The sequence below is a fragment of the Acinonyx jubatus genome, chromosome B2, assembly GCF_027475565.1.
Source record: "Acinonyx jubatus isolate Ajub_Pintada_27869175 chromosome B2, VMU_Ajub_asm_v1.0, whole genome shotgun sequence".
Classification (NCBI taxonomy): Eukaryota; Metazoa; Chordata; class Mammalia; order Carnivora; family Felidae; genus Acinonyx; species Acinonyx jubatus.
Window position 1 is genome coordinate 75,523,641 of NC_069385.1, and position 22,366 is coordinate 75,546,006.

The 22,366-nt window shown below is 39.5% G+C and overlaps 1 protein-coding gene across 6 annotated transcripts in view; it reads right to left on the minus strand.

The window, feature by feature from the left end:
• Nucleotides 1-22,366, minus strand: part of LOC106970150 (cytochrome b5 reductase 4) — a 99,179-nt gene that overhangs the window by 71,129 nt on the left and 5,684 nt on the right. For 4 of the 6 annotated variants that reach the window (XM_053222502.1, XM_015066729.3, XM_027057332.2 and 1 more), the window contains exons 1-2: nt 21,256-21,484; nt 17,631-17,784 (exon numbers count right to left, since the gene is read on the minus strand). In XM_053222502.1, coding sequence (XP_053078477.1) covers nt 17,631-17,784; nt 21,256-21,330 — 229 coding nt within the window. In that variant the 5' untranslated portion in view covers nt 21,331-21,484. Of the gene's footprint in view, nt 1-17,630; nt 17,785-21,255; nt 21,487-22,366 lie in introns of those variants that run through there. The other 2 variants (XM_053222501.1, XM_027057334.2) reach the window with 2 other exon arrangements.

Genomic DNA, 22,366 nt, shown 5'->3' on the forward strand with positions numbered 1-22,366 from the left:
TGAGTTAATACTGTATCCCTTTTTACATTTAATATAAAAACCATTTACCACTCTCCATTCCCCATACTTTGTGCAACCCCTCAGTAGAATGTTATAATTTTTGCTTTAAACATTAGTTACCTTTTTTTAACAGGTAAGAGGGGAAAAAGTAATTTTTTTCTCTTTATTCACATATTTACCATTTCCTAAAGATCTGAGCTTACATCTGGTATCATTACCCTTCAACCTGATGAACTTCCTGTCAAACTTCTTACGGTGTAGGGCAGCTAGTGCTGAATTCTCAGTTTTTGCTTATCTGAAAAAGTCTTTATTTCCTTTTTCTCTTTAAGGAATTCTGTAACTTTAAAGATACAGAATTCAGGGCTGATGTTGTAGGTTTTTTTCCTTCAACAAATCATTTTTATTGTTTCCGTGTGTGTGTGTGTGTGTGTGTGTGTGTGTGTGTGTGTGTGTGCCTGACTGTTGTCAAGATTTTCTCTTTATTTTTGGCTTTTAGCAGTTTGAGTATAATGTGCCTCTATGTAATATGGTTTGTATTGATTATGCTTGGATCTGCTAAGCTTCTAAATTGACAATTTCATGTGTTTCACCAAATTTGGGTAATTTCTGGCCATCATGTTTTCAAATATTTTTCTGCCCCATTCTCCTTTTCCTCTCCTTCTAGAACTATGACTACACATATACTAGACATTTTTATTTTGTCCTGCAGGTCCCTGAGCCTTTGTTCAAATTCTTTCTAATCATTTTCCTCTCTGTTTTTCAGATTATATAACTTCTATTAATCTATCTGCAAGTTTACTAAATCTTACTTCTGTTACCTCTAATCTGCTATTAAGCCCATTTAGTAAAAATTTTTATTTCACGTATTATATTTTTCAATTCTAAATTTCCACGTCTTTATAGTTTCTTTTTCTCGGCTGAGATTTCCTATTTGTCCATTCATTATATACATGCATTCCTTTATTTTCATGAGTATAGTTGTAATAGGTGCCTTAAAATCCATTTGAATCCTTTTATTTTTTTTTAATTTTTTTTTCAACGTTTTTTATTTATTTTTGGGACAGAGAGAGACAGAGCATGAACAGGGGAGGGGCAGAGAGAGAGGAAGACACAGAATCGGAAACAGGCTCCAGGCTCCGAGCCATCAGCCCAGAGCCCGACGCGGGGCTCGAACTCACGGACCGCAAGATCGTGACCTGGCTGAAGTCGGACGCTTAACCGACTGCGCCACCCAGGTGCCCCTAAATCCTTTTAAATTTAACATCTGGATCATCTCAGAGTCACTCTCCAATAATTGCCTTTTCTCTTCAGCATGTCTGCAAATTTTGAATTATATTCTGGCCATTGTAAATAATATGTTGCAGAAACTCTAAATTCTGTTACCTTCCTCCAAAGAGAATGATTGTTTTAGTACGCGATTAATTGGACTCAAGCCCCAAAACTCTGTTTCCCCTCTGTGGGAATGAAAACTGAAACTTCTATTCAGTGCTTTTAGCCTTACTGGAACAGTCAGAGTCTGTCTATGCAAGATTTAGACAGTTTATATTCATCTCTAGATTTCTCTTTTTCTGGATTTTCTCCCTCACTTTCCAGTTGTTCCAGATGCCCCAAACTCTGTCATCTAGTTCTTCAAGCCAGTACGACTGGGAGTCTCCCCTGAGTTTTAGTCATCCTCACAGTACCAAGCTGGGCATGACTTCAAGTTAAATACCATCCGAAATGGGAAACTCACCCAGTAGTTCCTTCTTCTAAATACGGATAACTCCTAACCTCTAGTTTCTGTCTGTTTTGGTTGTTTGCCAGTTTCTTTAGATAGTTAGTTTTAAAAAATATTTTGTCTTGAGCTTATAGTTGGTGTTTGCTGGAGTGTTAGTCCAATAGGAGACAATTAGCTATAACCTAAAACTCAACCCTGCATATTATTTTAGAAAACTAGGTAATAATACCTTGCTAATTTCAACGGAGAAAAATGGAAAAGAAATTTATGAAAGACAAATGGATTTCATAACAACTTAAAGTAAATGTGGCCTTGGTATTTAAGAACAGTAACTAGAAACTAGGCTTACAAGATGGTGGATAGTAATTCAAGATTTGAAAGCATTTCAAGATCGAAAGCATTCATTTGTTTCCCACACTCCTGAGAAGTTTCTAAAATGACAGTGAAGGACAAATAACACATAAAGCCATAAAGACACAGAAATCAGAAGAGGAGATGACAGCAATAAAGTTTTGGAAGTCTGAAAGCCAAATGCATGAGTGACAACATACTTAGCAGCATGAAGAAAGGTAAAAATAAAGCTTGTATAAGTTGGAGGGAAACCTATAAAAAGCCAATGTGTGTAAAATAACCCCCAAAACTGTAAGACTCAGAAATTCCAGGCCCTTCTGAAGTCAGGGTGCATGAAGGTCTCAAAATTCAAAATAAGAAGCAACATAAGCCTTAAATCCCCTCCCCCATCCTATACAACCAAGCGACCAGCCCCTCCCCAACCCTGCAAGAAGTGTAGTTTACTCTCTGGAGAGGATGAACCAGAGAAACACTTACTGAAGGAAACACACTTGGGAGTGGAGGAGAGGTCTGAACTAAAAACCTGAAGCAAAGTTTACATGTCAAAACATTAAGATCCACCTCCTACCACCACCATCCCAGCAGCTCCCATTTCACACAGAGCCCTCAGAATACTTATTTACAGATGAGGAGGAGGATTCTACCCCTAAAGACTTGCATACAGGAGGCTGGGGGCACCTGCAAAGTTCTGTCCACACACAGACAGCTTCCATTTAGCTCTCTGTTTCATCACTCTCGACATAAAAGGACAAACATTTGAAAAAAGCCTCTAAAATTAAGGTTGGTTTCTAAACAAATTGTCAACCTGTGGTGCAATTTTAAAAAGGAAAAGAAAAATGAAAAATGGGACCAGCACTACTTTATAGAACCTAGAGAAAAGTTAGGTAACAACTGTCCGGAATACAACTTGGAGCTTCTAATTCCACCAAACAACTTCAATGATGGTAAATTCAATCTACAAAAAAGCTAGGAGAGTCTGACCTGAATGCCTCAGTTTGCATGAGAAATTTTAAATAGAATGTGAAAAAGGCCTCTATGCGCTTCAGAAGGTCAACAGGGCATAATTATCAAAGATCATCTCATGTGGCATTAGTATAAGGAAAAACAACCCTGATATTTATCTAAAAGGAAATTAATCAGCAAAAGCACTAAAAATTAACCAACGGTCTGAGCAATCAGTTATAGGCTAAATATTTTGAAAACAATTCACAAACCTCTCTTAGGGAGAACAATGAGCAAACATCATTAGCAAGAGTCACATGTGCTATCTACTTAAGCTGGATTTAAAGTTTACATCCTATTAAGCAAGACACCCTCTCTCTAAAAGATGGGTTTTCCCTATTCCATGGGATCATTTCCCTGTCTGCCCATGCTTTAGTTCTACCAGTGATAGCTATCAGCACTCGACTGATTTGCTATTAACTACTTGGGGAAAAAAAAGAAGAAAATATGTCCTTGTGCTTTGGATTATTTTTTATTTTCTAAAGCAAGTCAGCTGCAAAGATTACTTGATATAATGACAAAATTCAGAAGAGAAAGCCACAAGAAAAATTTGTTCCTACTCTTAACAAAACGAAAAAGCCAGACAATCCAGAAAAACCAAACGTTTTTGAGCCCATCAGGGAGGTGAGGTCATAAGTCAACCATTTATCTAAAATTCAGAGTGACGAGCCCCTCAGAGGAGATGGGACACAAGAATTGTTTCATCTTTGACAAAGCACAGAAAAAAGAGATGTTGCTATAAAACAACTGAAATTTTAACAAAATGCTTAAGGGTCAAATGTGCACTGATGCCAATTTAGAATCTGAGGGCCTCAGACACAGAAAATCCTGTACCCACTCACAAATTTCTTCTTCATAGTCTCCCACCCCCTGAGATGCTCCTGAGAACCAGCATGAGCAGAGCTGAGAAAGGGATATTGCTGGCACTGGTGTGTAGTGCATGCTCTAAGATTTGAGGGTAGAGCAGAAGTGCCAAGAAAAGTCCGTCTACACTTTCGGACTGCATGAATACAAGGTGGTTATCAGCTACTGGTGGGGCAGAAGTGAGAAATTCACCCATGCTTCAGATTGAATCCTGACACGCAGCAAAAGTTGCCTGTTGCTGGGAAGGTACAGTAAAGTCTCTCACCTTCGAGTCCTTGTATTGATACCAAGCAAAAGTTAGCTGCTGCTGCAAAGGGAAGAAAACACAGCTCCTCTTTTATTCTGGTCCAACACCAGGCAAATGCAAGATAAACACTGGAGAAGGGACAGAAAGCCCACTCGTGCCCAGATTCTGTGCCAATACAAAACAGAGGTCTTCTAGCACTGGAAAGAAGACAGGGAAATTGCTCCCAGCCTACACCCTCTGCCCTGTCCTCCTCCTTCTCTACAGATACAAGGCAAAGCTCAGCTGTCAGGAAGGGGGTGGGGGAGAGGCAGAAAACCTGCCTACTTTCTAGATCCTGCACTGAGTATAAGGCAGAGGACATCTCCACTGGGGAAGTGACAGAACTACTGGAAAAGTTCAGCCTCTGGGGCAGGTGCACAGGACCTGCCTAAGACTGAGGCTAAAACAGGGAAATTGCAAAACCCCTTCTGTCTCCACCACAAGTCTTGCACCAAGTAACAAGCAAGGGAAGTCCGCCAATGGGAGAGGGGCAAAAGCATGGAAGGAGACCCTATATGGGTATGTAAGGCAAGCGGTCTGCTAAGAGCGGAACAGGAACAATGAGAAAACCCTCCAACGCTGCAGGCTGCACACTAAAAACAAGTTAGCAGTAACTCACTGCTGGAGGAATTTGAAGTCTGTGGTATACTGATGGTAACACTAGCAACAATAAACCCCCAAACCGGCTCAACTACTACCTAGACTGACTCGATCTAATTGTCTGCCAGTAAAAGTGCACCTGTTTCTAAGGGTAAATACCTTGGGTTTCTACTGTTCACCAATGTGCAACACGTGACATTCAATCAAACATTAAAAGTCCCATTAAAAAAAAAAAGACAAAAGAACTCATTGTCAAAAGAGAAAAACAGCAACACAACCAGACTTAAGATCGTGCATATGTTGGCACTATTACACAGGGATCTTAAAATAACTATAATTAACATCTTAAAAAATCTAGTAGAAAATGTAGATGACATTTAATGGAGGGGAAATTTCCTCACAGAGATAGAAACATAAAAAGGAGTCTAATGGAAATACTAATACATTTTAAAATGGGGCTCAAAAATGAATAATGAACCTTGAATCTATATAAGAAAACTATCCACAAATAATCAAGTTTCAAACTGATTAAGGAACTCCAAGGGCCAATAACGTAGAAACATCAAATATCAGGTTTCTCAACTGGTTACTATTTTGTCAAATAATTAAAACCATAATGTGGTTTATAACTCCTACACATATCAAAATACAATAAAACCTTGGTTTGTGAGCATAATTCACTCCAGAAACATGCTTGTAATCCAAAGCACGTGTATATCAAAGCAAATTTCCCCATAAGAAATAATGGAAACTCAGATGATTCGTTCCACAATCCAAAAATATTCATATAAAAATGATTACAAACTGTAACATAATACAAAATAATAAAGAAAATATGAAATATAAAGAAAAAAAATTAACCTGCACTTACCTTTGAAAACCATTGTAGCTGGTGTGAAGGAGACAAGAGACAGGAGGGTTATTGTGTATGACAACTTTCACTATCACTAATGGAATCACTGCTATCTATTGGTTCTATGGGATCTTTTTCTTTTCATACAACTTTAACAAGGAACCTATCCAATGACACTTGTTTTTGCCTCCTTTTGAGGATTTCATGGAAATGTGACATTGCATTATTGTTAAACAGATTCATCACTTACACTGCTACAGCCTTATTTGAGTGGTATTTTTCTACAAAATTTTGCACTGTTTCCCACATTTTACACATCTCCCTAATCTCACTTGAAGTGAGGAATTCCTCCACCTTTCTCTCCTCCTCCTCTGCAGACGAGATGCAGACATAGACTTCTTGTAAAATCTTGCAATTTTGGCTACTCGCATACCTCATTCATACTTCTTGATGATTTCCTTCTTAACTACCACCATAATCTTCTCCTTCTTCCATAAACGTCCTCCTTCTCCTTACTGCCTTTCTTTTCAACATTTTCCTGCATGGGGGCCACTGTATACATTTGCACGGATGCTGACTACAGTATAGTATTAATAAATTCTTGTCATATACTGTATTTAATGTAACTGGCAATAAGGCAGCAGAGGAAAGGGTCTATATCTGCAGGCAGCCTGACGTAGAATGAAGCAAAGTATTCCTAAGCTTTCTCTTCTATGGAAAAGCAAAAGACTGTCTGTCCATAGGTACTTTGAAGTGACAAAAAATACACTAGTGCCAGTTGTGGGCACCTTCCAATGTTCTGAAAAATCACTGATTTCTGCTGAACACCACAGCCTGAGACCAAGCATCTGAGCATGGAGACAATCACCCACAATCCCACAGCAAAAGAAAAAGAGAGAGAGAGAGAGAGAGAGAGAGAGAAGAACCATTGGCTTAGTTGTGATCATGTGATGTTTGGCATCATATATTACTGGTATTGCAAGACATTGCTCATTTATCAAGTTAAAATTTATTAGGAATGTTTGCTCACCTTGCAGAACACTCGCAGAACAAGTTATCGCAATCCAAGGTTTTACTGTATACACATGATTCAAGGTACATTTACTGAACACTAACCAGGAGCCATGCCCTGTGCCAGATGCTTGGGGTAGGGAGAGAAGCAGTGTATTAGTATCCCAAAACTCAATTTAAATAGGGAGACTATTAAAAATGGCCAAAAAAAAAAAAAAAATGCTATAGATGGTCTAATAGTGGTCCAGCACCAAGTGCTAAGGAAGAAAGCCCAGAGAAAGAAACAGTGAGAGAGGGCCAAAGTCATGAGGAGACTAAACGGAAGAAACTGCTGGAAGAAAGAAAAGAAAGAAGTGAGGATGCTAAACAATGTTGGATGGGCAAATGCCCAAGATCATGAGGAGGCTGGAGAGGACTGATAAGAGCACAAAGAGACTAGCCTTAGGAAAGAAAATGTCTTGGAAAGAAAGACATTTTTGAAAAGAGTGTGTCTTTCCAATACAAGAGAAGAGAAGAAAGAATAGAGATTATCACTAATGTTAAACACCTTATATTCACAGTGAACACTTACGATGTGTGTGCACGTGATCTCTCTCTCATATGATCATACCACCCAGCCCTTGCACATGCTTCTTCTTTGCCTAATTAACTCTTTGCCTAATTAACTCTAGTTTATCTTTCAGATCTCTGCTCAATCTTCTGCCGTCTTCACAGCACAGTGTACCTTTCCTTCACGATACTTGTCAGACTTGATTAATGCTTTGTGTTCCCTACCAGACTGTAAATTCCATAAGATTAAAAGCCATCTCCATTTTATATTTCCAAGTTATCCCTAGAACCTGGTAGAGTGCATGACAAGAAAAACTGATTAAATGAATCAGCCAAGATGGAGGAATAGTTCGATTCCATCTTCTCTATTTTTTATGAAGGACAATTATACATAAGGTAACAAAAAAAAAAATGCAAAAGCCATGTTTCATAGTTACTATAAATAAAAACTGTCTCAGAAGGATAGCCTATATGATTATTAAAACAAAAAAAAACAACTACAAGTAATAGGCACCCCATAGTAATTTCTTAATGAATTAATTTACATATAACCCTTAAAGTGAGTAACCCTCAAATGCTAAACCAGGACTCAATCTAGAGTTGAATACAAAACAGGAGGCAGTAGACTCTAATAGTCTAAAGATAAGAACTTAGAAATCAGGTAATTCATATATTCACCAAAAATATCATTATTGCAAATTATCTCCATAAATATATTGATGCCAATGTTGCAGGAAACAGTCTTAAAATAGCCACCTTCCTATGATAGGAGTAGAAATCAATGAAATAGAAAATGGACAAACAACAAAGAAAATCAAAACCAAAAGTTAATAAAATTGGTAAACTTCTAGTAAGACTGATCAAGGAAAAAAAGAGAAGCCAAAAGTTAGCAATATCTGAACTATATCACTATAGAATCTAAAGACATTAATGATGTAATTAGGGAATGTTCTAAACAACTTTATGACAATATGTTCAACAACTGAGATAAAATTAACAATCACTGAAAAAACATAACTTACAAAAATTGACATAGGTACAAAAGAAGTTTGAATAGCCCTATATCTCTTTTAAAAATTGAATTTTGTAATCAAAAACATTCCCACAAGGAAAATTTCAAGATGTTGGCTGAATTTCATAAACCACTGTGTCAACCCAACAAAACACCTGAGGGTTAGATGACACCCCAAGACCACCAGTTTTTTTTTCCTTTATTGAATTTTTAGTGAATGAAAGGGAGGTACAGAAAGAGGAAAACTTAAAAAAAAAAAAAAGGAAAAGATTGACAATTTAGGAGAAAAAGAGTAAAAGAAAGCAAATCGTTTGTCAGTAGAATAGAACAAATAAAATCAACAAAGATGAGATTATCTGCATTTGATGGTGGAGAATGTGAAATCTCTGGATCAGAATGTAAAAATCTACAGATCAGAATAGAAATGGATGAGTAAGCCTGGGCTGCAGGGCTGGTTCAATATTCACAAATCAACCAATGTGATACCTCACATTGATAGAAGAAAAGGTAAGAACCATATGATCCTGTCAATACATGCAGAAAGCATTTGACAAAATATAGCATCCTTTCTTAATAAAAACCCTCAAGAAAGTCAGGATAGAAGAAACATATCTTAACATCATAAAAGCCACATAGGAAAAGCCCACAGCTAATATCATCCTCAATGGGGAAAACCTGAGAGCTTTCCCCCTGAGATCAGAAACACAACAGGGATGTCCACTCTCACCACTGTTGTTTAACATAATATTGGAAGTCTTAGCATCAGCAATCAGACAACAAAATGAAATCAAAGGTATCCAAATTGGCAAAGAAGTAGTCAAACTTTCACTTTTCGCAGATGACATGATACTCTACATGGAAAACCCGAAAGACTCCACCAAAAAACTGCCAAAACAGATATATGAATTCAGCAAAGTCACAGCATACAAAATACATGTACTGAAATAGGTTGCATTTCTATATATCAATAATGCAGCAACAGAAAGAGAAACCAAGAATGATCCCATTTATAAATTGTACCAAAAGCCATAAAATACCTAGGAATAAATGCAACTAGAGATGTAAAGGATCTGTATGCTGAAAACTGTAAAAAAACTTATGAAAGAAATTGAAGAAGACACAAAGAAATGGAAAAACATTCCATGCTCATTGATTGGAAGAACAAATATTGTTAAAATGTCAATACTTCCCAAAGCAATCTACACATTCAATGCAATCCCAATCAAAATTGCACTGGCATTCTTCTCTAAGCTAGAACAAACAATCCTAAAATTTGTATGGAACCACAAAAGACCCCGAATAGCCAAAGTAATGTTGAAAAAGAAAACCAAAGTGGGAGGCATCACAATCCCAGACTTTAGCCTCTACTACAAAGCTATAATCATCAAGACAGTATGGTATTGGCACAAAAACAGACACATAGACCAGTGGAATAGAGAACCCAGAGAACTGGACCCGCAATAATGTATGGCCAATTAATCTCTGACAAAGCAGGAAACAGTATCCAATGGAAAAAAGACACTCTCTTTAGCAAATGGTTCTGGGAGAACTGGACAGCAACATGTAGAAGACTGAAACTGGACCATTCTCTTACACCATATAAAAAACAAACTCAAAACGGATGAAAGACCTAAATGTGAGACAGAAAACCATTAAAACTCTAGAGGAGAAAATAGGGAACAGCCTCTCTGATGTCGGCTGCAGCAATTTCTTGTTCGACACGTCTCCAAAGACAAGGAAAATTAAAGCAAAAATGAACTATTGGGACCTCATCAAGATAAAAAGCTTCTGCAATGCAAAGAAAACAATCAACAAAACTAAAAGGCAACTGAAGGAATGGGAGAAGATATTTGCAAATGACATATTGGATAAAGGGTTAGTATCCAAAATCTATAAAGAACTTACCAAACTCAACACCCAAAAAACAAATAATCCAGTGATGAAATGGGCAGAAGACATGAACAGTCACCCTACAACCCAGCAATAGCACTACTAGGAATTTAACCAAAGGATACAGGAGTGCTGATTTATAGGGGAAGATGTACCCCAATGTTTACAGCAGTGCTTTCAACAATAGCCAAATTATGGAAAGAGCGTAAATGTCCATCAACTGATGAATGGATAAAGATGTGGTTTCTATATACAATGGAATACTACTTGGCAATGAGAAAGAATGAAATTCTATAATTTGCAACAATGTGGATAGAACTGGAGGGTATTATGCTAAGTGAAATAAGTCAGAGAAAGAAAGATACCATATGTTTTCACTCATATGTAGAACTTGAGAAACTTAACAGAAGACCATGGGGGAAGGGAAGGGGAAAAAATAGTTCCAAACGGAGAGGGAGGCAAACTGTAAGAGACTCTTAAATACAGAGAACAAACTGAGGGTTGATGGGGGAGGGGGGTGGGAGAAAGTGTGTGATGGGCATTGAGGAGGGCACTTGTTGGGATGAGCACTGGGTATAGTATGTAAGTGATGAATCATGGGCATCTACCCCCAAAACCAAGAGCACACTGTATACACTGTATGCTAGTTAAGCAAGTGATAGCAGAAGAGAGGTGTTTGGAAATCTGCCATTGAGCAGTAACGAGAACAGCACACAAAGCAGACCGTGTACAGCATAGCCAAGCTAACTGTGATAACAATACATTATTGTTTAGATACACGCGGTATGACTGTGATAATGCATTCTGTTATAAATTAAAAAGTTAGCTCCAAATTTGAAAAGCTGTTCTTAGGGGGGAAAAAAAGGTTTCTTTGCTGGAGACAAATAATACTGCAGTTTCTCAAAATAAAAGTAAAGCAAGGACCTATGGAAACCTAAAGAAAAGAGCCTACTGTTGGAAAAATCAGCTCTATTCCTGGTGACTTTTAATCTAACCCAAAAAGAATAAAGCCTATTTTATTATTTCTGGAGTATAAATACAAAATAGCCTAGTCAAGTCTCTCTCTTCTCAGTGGTTATGTTCTACAAAGTCACTGTGAACAATGAATTCGCAAATACTGAAACAGTGCTCCTTGGGGAAAAGACAGCATGAAGTTCTTCCAAGCCTCTGGTCACAGTTTTCTCAAGTAATTAACATATAACTGTGCTTGCCGTGTGTTTCTGTTTAAAGACACCTTATCCAACATGTATTGCTGATTGATGAACATTCAATTCACACTCAACAGTACTGTCACTCATGCCAGAACGGAGCTTATCTAACGCAGGTATTTTCTCTGTAAGGCACATCACGGTCTTCAGCACTATCCTTGGGGGCCATTTTAAACCAAAATCCACCAACAAAAAGCACAAGATATGAAAAACATGGCACTAAACAGACCTCAAAAAAAGACACATCTTTACAGTATGAGAGCAGAAATAAGAAGGCAGAGCATCGCCTTGTTCGGCCTCAAGTAGGAATGTGTGCTAGGGTCAAACAAATTTTTCCCTGCACTGTGCATGTCTGCAAATGACTATGAAAGAACTGTGAGTATTGATTTCTGAGGTTTCAAGCAATTGCAGTGAGTAGGCAAATTTGCAAATTTGAAATTATGAATAATGAGGATTGACTGTACTCACAAAAATCTACACTAACATCTCACAAATAAGTTTTTAAAAGGTTTACTGTAAATGTACCTAGAAATCTAGGAAGCTGGACTAGAAATACAATAGGACTAAATGCTACTTCTTGGAATCCATTTGCCAATATTTTCTAATCAGTAATGAAACATGAAAAACACCGACCCATATGAAGTCATTTTTTTTTAATGTTTATTATTTATTTTGAGAGAGAAAAAGAGCACGAGCAGGGAAGGGGCAGAGAGAGTGAGAGACAGAGAATCCCAGGCAGGCTTCCAGGCAGGCTCCGCACTCCCAGCACAGAGCCCAACGCAGGGGTTGATCTCACAAACCACAAGATCATGACCTGAGCTGAAATCAAGAAGGTGGATGCTTAACCGAATGAGCCACCCAGGCACCCCCAAAGTCACTTTTACAGTGGTCTCAAGCAGGCCTCTTCAATTTAGTGGTATATGACAATCAGCATTAGGAGAAATCAAAGCATGTTTATTTCTAAGTAGTAAACGAAATCCATTAAATCCCTTATGAACAACTTACTCCTCTAAGTTTGTAACAGAGTGGCCAGTCTACTTAACAGTAACCAACTTTTTCTAAATAGTAGTCATTCAAATGACTGTTACTGAGTATCAGGCTACACTCGCCCTCACTCTCACCATGATTAAAGGCCGTATTCCATGGTGCCAAAAAATGATTTCATGACTTAATACATCACTACATCACTACCCACACTGAGTACGTACTACAACAAAATATACTACAGGGGAAACAAATTCTGATCTAGGCTCTGTGAAGCTCTCACAGATGAGTGATTTAGATGTTTGCTCAAAGTTTCACATGTTTATAAATCACCTTTAGTCCTTGAGAGAGAAACAACAATAATGAGGAAAACTGCAAAAGTCTGCATTAATGGTAAATTCCACAAGATCTTTTAAAAAGCATTCTCTCTCCTATCCATTCCCTCAACATTCCAATTACCTCCTATTACATTACAATAATTACACGCTTCACAGACAATGGTGATTACTAGGTGAACAAATTGGAAACTCCATATACTGTCTTACGTTTTAGGCCAGTGTTCACATTTTAGGTCATGCTTTAGTCTGCTGCCAGCTAAGTGCTCTTTGTGCACCATCATTTCCAGGAATATGACTGGACTCAACAAACCTGAACATGTGCAAAAATACTGATATATACTCAAAAGGGAAAATAATCTCCATAATATTAGCCATTAAAACCATACCAAAGTGTATATTTTCTAAGATTTCTTAAAAAGACTAATTGTGTCTCCCTTAACCCAATCAGCTGAAGTTTGAACAGAACTAAAAATGAGGCAATTGTTAGACAAGTAAAGAATTTGAATATTTTAACAAGGGGGAGAAATGATACCATGATACCATGTTTCCCTATGGTATAGGTTTGATTAAAAATTGGGCCCAAACATCTCTGCCCTTCAAGGCTAAATTTGCCATATATTCCCCTTTTCAGAAAGTATCATTAATATTTTTAATTAGAACAGCTAAAAAGAAAAAGGTGACTGCATTTAGTCACATGCTTACTGTAATTTAGGACTGTTTTAGAAATTACCAGTAACCTGTTTGTCTCCCATTCATCCTACTTTGCATCATCTTTGTCAACATTCTGGTTCAGTTATTACCACCTGAACTTCTGTAATGAGCTGAATGCTTTCTGTCCCATTTAATTCACTACATCCACCACCAGACTAATCTTTCTGAGGCATACTCGGATGACACTGTCCCCACATTCATATACCTCCGATAGCTCACACTGCCATCTAAATTAAGAACACATCAGCCTTGGGACACCTGGGTGGCTCAGTCGGTTGAGCGTCCGACTTCGGCTCAGGTCATGATCTCACAGCTGGTGAGTTTGAGCCCCGCGTCGGGCTCTGTGCTGACAGCTCAGAGCCTGGAGTCCGCTCCGCATTCTGTGCCTCCCTCTCAATCTGCTCCAACCCACTTGCATTCTGTCTCTCTCTCAAAAATAAATAAACATTAAAAAAAAATTTTTTTTTTTAAAGAATACATCAACCTGACTTTTGAGGTCCTTTACGATCTAACCTAGCATACTTTTCTAGTCTTCTTTCTTATAATTCTCCAACACTTAACCTAAGTTCCAGAACATATCTTTTTTTTTTCAATATATGAAGTTTATTGTCAAATTGGTTTCCATACAACACCCAGTGCTCATCCCAAAAGGTGCCCTCCTCAATACCCAGCACCCACCCTCTCCTCCCTCCCACCCCCCATCAACCCTCAGTTTGTTCTCAGTTTTTAAGAGTCTCTTATGCTTTGGCTCTGTCCCACTCCAACCTCTTTTTTTTTTTCCTTCCCCTCCCCCATGGGTTTCTGTTAAGTTTCTCAGGATCCACATAAGAGTGAAACCATATGGTATCTGTCTTTCTCTGTATGGCTTATTTCACTTAGAATAACACTCTCCAGTTCCATCCACGTTGCTACAAAGGGCCATATTTCATTCTTTCTCATTGCCACGTAGTACTCCATTGTGTATATAAACCACAATTTCTTTATCCATTTATCAGCTGATGGACATTTAGGCTCTTTCCATAATTTGGCTATTGTTGAGAGTGCTGCTATAAACATTGGGGTACAAGTGTCCCTATGCATCAGTACTCCTGTATCCCTTGGGTAAATTCCTAGCAGTGCTATTGCTGGGTCATAGGGTAGGTCTATTTTTAATGTTTTGAGGAACCTCCACACTGTTTTCCAGAGCGGCTGCACCAATTTGCATTCCCACCAACAGTGCAAGAGGGTTCCCATTTCTCCACATCCTCTCCAGCATCTATAGTCTCCTAATTTGTTAATTTTGGCCACTCTGACTGGCGTGAGGTGATATCTGAGTGTGGTTTTGATTTGTATTTCCCTGACGAGGAGCGACGTTGAGCATCTTTTCATGTGCCTGTTGGCCATCCGGATGTCTTCTTTAGAGAAGTGTCTATTCATGTTTTCTGCCATTTCTTCACTGGGTTATTTGTTTCTCGGGTGTGGAGTTTGGTGAGCTCTTTATAGATTTTGGATACTAGCCCTTTGTCCGATATGTCATTTGCAAATATCTTCCCATTCCATTGGTTGCCTTTTAGTTTTGTTGGTTGTTTCCCTTGCTGTGCAGAAGCTTTTTATCTTCATAAGGTCCCGGTAGTTCATTTTTGCTTTTAATTCCCTTACCTTTGGGGATGTGTCAAGTAAGAAATTGCTATGGCTGAGGTCATCCAGAACATATCGTAAGCCTTTCTGTGTTTATAGTTTAGGCCTTTCCCTCAATTTAGATGCACTTCCTCATTTTCTGGTGAAAACCTGTCCCCAGCTTTCAGGCTATCACTATCATGTGTCTCCCTCCCTCCAATCTGATGTCATTTTCTTTAGAACTTCTTATGACACTTCACTCAGGTGTGTCTAACAGTCAGTCATTTATCCTCTCCTACTAGAGAGAAAGCTCAAAGAGAAGGGCCTAAATTGAGTGTTTCTTGATAACATAAACTGAACTTGCCAAGAAGGAAAAAAGAAGACACACTTTATGCAAAGGGGAAAAAAAGCCTTATTGTTAGTAGAGTAGAACACATCCTCCAATAGAAATTTTAATAAATGTATCCTCAAATCAACAACCTTACCAGTCTTACCATACATTCAATTCTTACAGGAGATACATAACTGGGAGCAGTGTGCATACTGCTTTTCAAACATAGCAAACAAGTCCCTTATCTCCAGCAGTACATTAAATGAATAGTAAAGTATGAATGTGTTTCATTAATGCCTCATTTATCTAACATCACTAAGATACGGAGGAGAAGTGAATTTTCTGGAGAAGTGGCTTCCTACTGTAGAAACAGAATTCAGACGTGCCTGTGGCCTGGACCAGCTGAGAGATGCTCCTGGGACACCGACCTCCACTTCGCCCAGTCTAGCAGAGAACACTCAGGCAGAGTGGGGCGGTCACTGTGTACCAGATACTTATACCTGTTAAAACAGGTAGGCAGCATGGAAAGAGAGCAAAGAGGGTATTAAAAACCCTCTAAAAGGGCAAAAGGAGGTTTTTGCATCTAGCAGAATCCTCCTTCCAGCCTGTGGGTACTAGCCACAGTTGTATTCCCCTGAGAAACTCTGGGGGGTTGAGCAGCTGTTCTGTTATGTCATCACCTGCTAGGAGAGTCCATCCTCCCTGCCACTGGAAACACTTTCACTCTTGAATTAGGTGTTATGGCTTAAATCGTGTACAGCCCAAAATTCGTATGTTGAAGGCCTACCCACCAGTATTTCAGAACATGACCCTATTTGGATATAGGGTCAATGCAGATATAACAGATGAGGTCATTCTAGAGTACAGTAGGGCCTCAATCCAACATGACTGGTGTCCTTATTGAAACAGGAAATTTGGAAACGGACAAGCACACAGGGAGAATGCAATGTGAAGCTGAAGGCAGACTGGGCTGATGCTTCTATAAGCCACGCAACTTCAAAGATTGGCAGCAAACCAGCAGAAGCTAGGTGAGAGGCATGGAACAGGTTCTTTTTCACAGCGCTCAGAAGGCACCCTGATCTCAGACTTTCGCCTCCAGAACTGTGAGACAATAATTGTCTGTGGCTTAAGCCACCAAGTTTGTGCTTCTGTCTGTGCATCTCTAGCAAACTCATCGTCCCTACTGGTATCTTTCCATTGATCACATCACCAACCTACTATGACAACCACACACTTCCCTAATAGAACTTCTTAACAACGTTAAGCACATTCATTCAACAAGCACATATTGATGTCCTCTATGTGCCAGGCATGAAGGACTGAACAGTATGACTGACATGACACGGTCTCTCTCATACTGGTTACAGGATATGATCAGGGTACTGATCAGGATAACTGACAACATACCATAATTACACAATGATAAAATCACAATTGTGCAACAGCACTGCATGACTAAATGACTCTTTAAACTGAGGGTAGTGGGCATATTTAACCATGTCTGCATGACTCAGTGACCTCGCTATGGAGGCCCACCATATATTTCCATGCCCTTTATTACTTCTGTTCCTCTCCGAGATGTCAGGTTGTCGATTACCATGAGGTCTGCTTTTATCAGCTCCCCTCCTCTACCTCTGCTCACTCTCTCCAATCCACTTATTTCTGGTTTGGCGTTTCTAATTTGCTACGGGCTAGGGGCGCCTGGGTGGCTCAGTCAGTTATGCGTCCAAATTCGGCTCACGTCATGATCTCACGGTTCATGAGTTCGAGCCCCACATCCAGCTCTGTGTTCCCCCTCTCTGTGCCCCTCCCCTGCTCATGCTATGGCTCTCAAAAATAAATAAACATTAAAAAAATTAATTTTCTACAGGCTATAAAAATTAGGTAATTAATATTGCTAAGAAAAACATACTGAATAATAAAAACTGCTTCATGTGAGAACTGAAGATTTGGCTTAAACACAGTCTTTCTGATTTACTTTCGATTCTCAGAGACATTTTTTTTTCTGGCAGAACAATTTCTCCCATTCAAAAAGATTCTGTTACAAGGCACTAAGGCAGGACATTATTATACAGAGAGTATTACTGAATAAACTGCCCACAAACACTTGTTTTCTTTCAAAGGGAGTACAGCACAGGTATGCTATGTAAATAGTTATCTAAGAAATACTGTGCAAATTCAGAATTATTTTATAGCCCAGTGTAAGGTATATTTTTCTTCTCTTATTGTGTATCGTAACACCAAGTAATAGAACCATAAGGTCATATGGCACTCAACTGGAAAGCCCGGCCAAAACCTTTTGCAGTACATAATAAATAACCACGTACCTCTTATGCATATCCAACAATCATCTTTTGTGTTGTGCTTTTTAAGTTCTTCTTCAGTTACTTCAATTAACCTGCCTTTTAATCCCGTTAGATCCTTTCCACTTTTAGTGAGTCGAATCCAATCCATAAGACTTCTGCCCTGTTTTAGAGGGACCTGAAAAAAGGAAAAGGGAAGAATTCAATGTGGCTTCTTCGAGTCAGCTGCTCTCCCCTCCCCTTCCTCCCACTTCTCTTAAGGCTGCTTCATTACTCTTACCCTCATTCAAAAAAATAAGAAAATTCAAATCAATAATTCTACATTTTTTTTATAGATTTAGGTGGTTGTCAAAATCATCTCTGCTATATTCGAATTATAAATAGAACAATATAAAACACCTGGGCTATGAGGTAGGGCTTAGAAACTCTGTCACACAAACAGTCATCAGAATGGTATCTAGTAAAACAATAACATTGAACCTGGAGTCAGAAAACAAGTCGTAGTTCCGGCTCTGTCACACGGAATTAAGCTCCTGCCTATACTTATATAACTAGTTTGTTACACAGTACCAGAGAAATGTTTAATGTAAAAGAAGGCACACTCAAGGAAGCATATTGCTATACACTGAATGTGTGTGTCCCTCCAAAATTCATATGTTGAAATCCTAACCTCCAATGTGACATTAGGAAGTAGGGCCTCTGGCAGGTGACTAAGTCTTGAAGGTGGAGCCTTCGTGAATGGTATTAGTGCCCTTATTAAAAAGGCCTCAAAGGGCTCTCAGCCTTTCTGCCATGTGAGGATGTGGGGAAAAGATAGCTATGAACCAGGAATCAGGCCTTCATCAGACACTGAAGTTGTTGGTGCACTGATCTTAGAATTCCCAGCCTCCAAAACTGTGAGAAATAAATTTCCATTGTTTGTAAGTCACCTTATAAAATTTATGGCCCTCTGTTACAACAGACAGAATAGACTAAGATATTTATCAATTTCACTTTCCGGAATCCTACCTATTGCAGGCACTCATTTCCCCCCAAATAACCAAACTAATAGGTCTGTGGTACCACTGCAATTTCACATTCCTTCCTACCAACTACATCATCCCCTTCTTACAATCCCTGAAATTCTCTAGGTTTCTTGGTCCCAGTAAATGAAGTAAAGTATGAGAAAATGATCTTTCCCATCCCAAACCAAAATCACTTCTCTCTCTTATCTACGAGGATTCCATAATCTACTGAGTAGTTAAGCAACTCTAATCATGGGCCCTCCCTCCTTCAGTGGCTCTCCACACTACTCTACAATAAATAATGTCTCTAAATTCCCTCGTTTACCAGGCCCTTCCTATCTGATCATAGTTTACCTCACTAGCTCTGAGTTTTAGTTTTTGCTCCTTCCTATTACATGCTTTAGCTAAATGGGAACTGATTCCTTGATTAGTATGAAACACCTGCTCCTCTGCCTGGATCAATTCCCTTCCTCGCTCCCACAGACATTATTTCCTCCAGAAGCCTTCTCTGACCCTAACCCCTTGTGGTCATAACATACTGTTACAATTCTTATGACATTTGTAACTATTTGTCTGTGCAGCCTATTAGCTTATTAGACTAACCTCCTTGGAAACAGAGACCACATCTCCAGCATATGGTAGGTTCTCAATAAATATTTATTTACTAGTGTCAGTAGAAATAATAAAGCTACCATATATTGAGTACATATTCTGTAACACACACTGTGCTGAGGGCTTTATACAACAATGCCACAACAATCCATGGGGTCTGAATAAAAGCCTAAGGGCAAGTAACACAGAGGAGTGCATACCATATACCAAGATTGTGCTAAGAGAAACATTATCTCGTTTAATCCTATGAACAGCCCTATAAAATGGGTACTATTATTCTCATTTACACCTGAGAAAAATGAGACTCAGAGATTAAGTCATGGGACCTGGGAAAAGAATCTGGGTCTTTCTCACTCAAAAATCTATGCTTTTAACTATTATGATATACAACCTCCCCAACTAGCTTCTATTTTCTCAACGTCTACCCATGTCATACAAGCCAGACTCAGGTTCTAACACTGCAAGATTACCTTATTTCATTAAGTACTGGGGCGGGGGGGGGGGGGGGGGAAGGGGGGTTGTCTGAGTTTCCTCTTGAATTGCACAATAATTGTATTTTGTTCTCTTTTTGGACCCAAAGACTCACCTTTGTCATCACCATCTGTGAACCTTTTGTCTTTGCTTCTGAGCTTTCTCTTTTAAAATGATGCTGAGAACATTGTTTGTAGTTTGAACAGAAGGCCAGAAACTCATATTCTAATTCAGATATTCTTTCTCTGCAAAGGCTATACTTATTTAGCCAAGAATTTAGCTCAAGGAGAGAAACGGGTCAAACATCAAGGAGGAGGGGTCAGATGATTAGATGGCTGGATGATACATGTAGCAATAAATGAAATGTCCCAGCCAGAGTCACATCACATCAAGTTTTGGGGTCCAAAGCAACATGTCTTAAACAGTTCCCTTTCTGTGATATAGAGATAGCAAAAGCACTCATTTCATGGGATCACTGTAAAGATTAAATGAGTTAATACACACGAAGCACTCAAAACACTTAGACCATAAACAGTAAGCACTGAATAAATTTTAGCCATGTTATTACTATTGTTAGAGTTACAGACTTCTGAAAAGCTAATGAAAGCTACAGATTCCTGAATCCATAATTCTAATCCAGAGTCAAACTCCAGGTTTAAGTGGAAAGGGGAAAAAAAAAAGTCGGTGAAGATCCTAAATAATGCTAAGATCCAAGAATTCAGAATTGGGGGGGTGGGGGGAAGTGGCCCAAGCAGGTGGAAGTTTCAAAAACAAAACATGAAGTTACAGAATGAGGAACTAACAAATAACTGGAGTAATTATTTACGTTGCAATGAACACAGGAGACAATTTTATTAAATTTTGTAAATATAAAATACATTTGTATTCCACCTGTTGCTAACAGTAACTATGTTTAACTAAAAGTTAAAGAGTATCATATTAGCTTCAAAGTCAGCAAGTGGTATCAGTAGAAAAGGCAGTGATTAAACACGTACCAAAAGTAGAAAGGCAGCATGACTAAAAGAAGTGTCCATAAACCCTCCGGAGGACTGTAGACATTTGTTCTCGCTTCCCCAATCTTCCCTAGTTGCCACCTTTGGAGGGATGGTCACTGGCCAATGTCGCTACTTCCCAACCTTTCCCTTCTCTTAGGGAACCACATCACTCACAACTCCTTCCGGCAAGTGTAGAACAAAAGACTAGAGATGAGGATAGGCTGAGGGAAAGAAGCTAATACTGAATACCTATATGATAACGTCAAGCACTGTGCTGGCCCAGTCATACACGACTAAATTTAATTCGCGGGAAAAGACTTCACATTAAGGGAATTGCGGATGGGAAAGAAAGGGGCTAGTAGGTGAGAGGGAGGGAGGTTAGGAGAACTCAATGATTGCAGACATAAGTGGATCAGAAAGAGATCGTCAGCAAGGGCAGGAGGGAACGAAGGCGAGAGCGGAGGACAGGAGGTGGAAGAGGGGTCCTTAGGAGAGAATGGACCTTTGGGTAGCAAGGAACGCCGGCGGGCGGCGAGCTGAATGAGACCAACGGTGTCACCCGCTTACCTTGCTACGCCCCCCGGAGGCGACGCGCTGCTGTGAGCTGGGGGCCGGGAAAGACTGGGAAGGGACGTTCAGCATCCTGGACCCCTGGCCCGGGCCCTGCCCGGGGTCCGCCGCCGGACAAGATCTCTCGGCTCGACCCCCTCTACCGTAACACCTACCGCTCCGGCTCCGAGGCCGGGCAGAGGCCAAGCCCCCGACCCACTTCCGGGGTCGCCCGGGGTGAGGCGCGCCATGACGCAGCACGTTGAGGCCGCGAAGGGCGGAGCCAAAGGAAAGAACGGAGCGCCGGCAGGGGAGGAACCAGAGAGAAGTACGCATGCTTCGATAGTCCTGAAGTCTGAATTTCAGCACCGCAGGGAGGTGACAGCTATTCCGTGGTAGCATTTAAGACAGAGGGAAGCTGTTCCTTAGCCTTGGTGCTGACAGAATCTGAAAATAAATTCTTATAGACTGTTAAACCAGGACACAAGTGTCTGTCTATTGTTAAGCACTACCACAACACTACTTGAAATATGGCACAAAATAACACTTTCAAAGCACTTTGATTTCTCTGAAACTCTCTACTGTAAGACACCTGTCTGTACAGGAAAGAGAACCTTTAAGAATTAAGGTGTCAAATGCAAACAGCCACTCCTACTAGGTGAAGCTTCACCTTTAAGAACCCCCGCTAATGACTAACGAATGAGTCGAAGAAGTAAAGTCTCCTGCTCCAATCACCACTCACAAGCATTTCCTCTTCATCTAACTTCCTATCTTCACTGAAGGATACAGGGAATTGCTTACTGATACAACCCCAGATGGAGTGACGAGCAGTTATGTTTGAGTCAAATAGGTTTAGTTTGAATGTCATCTCTCTGCATTTAATAAATAAGGCCTTATGCGAGTTATTTGAGTGTCTCAAAGTTTCATTTTCCCCATCTGCCTAATGGCTTTAGATTTCAGTAAGGATTAAATGAGATGTCATATGTAAACTACCTGGTATAGTGCCTGGTTGGTTAGTTGTAGCCAATAAATCAATAAATGGCGGTGGTTCTTCATACTATTCCAACATATTGATGAGAGAAGCTCGAATACTATGCAGGTAAAAACCAGTCCCTAATGATCAAAGTCC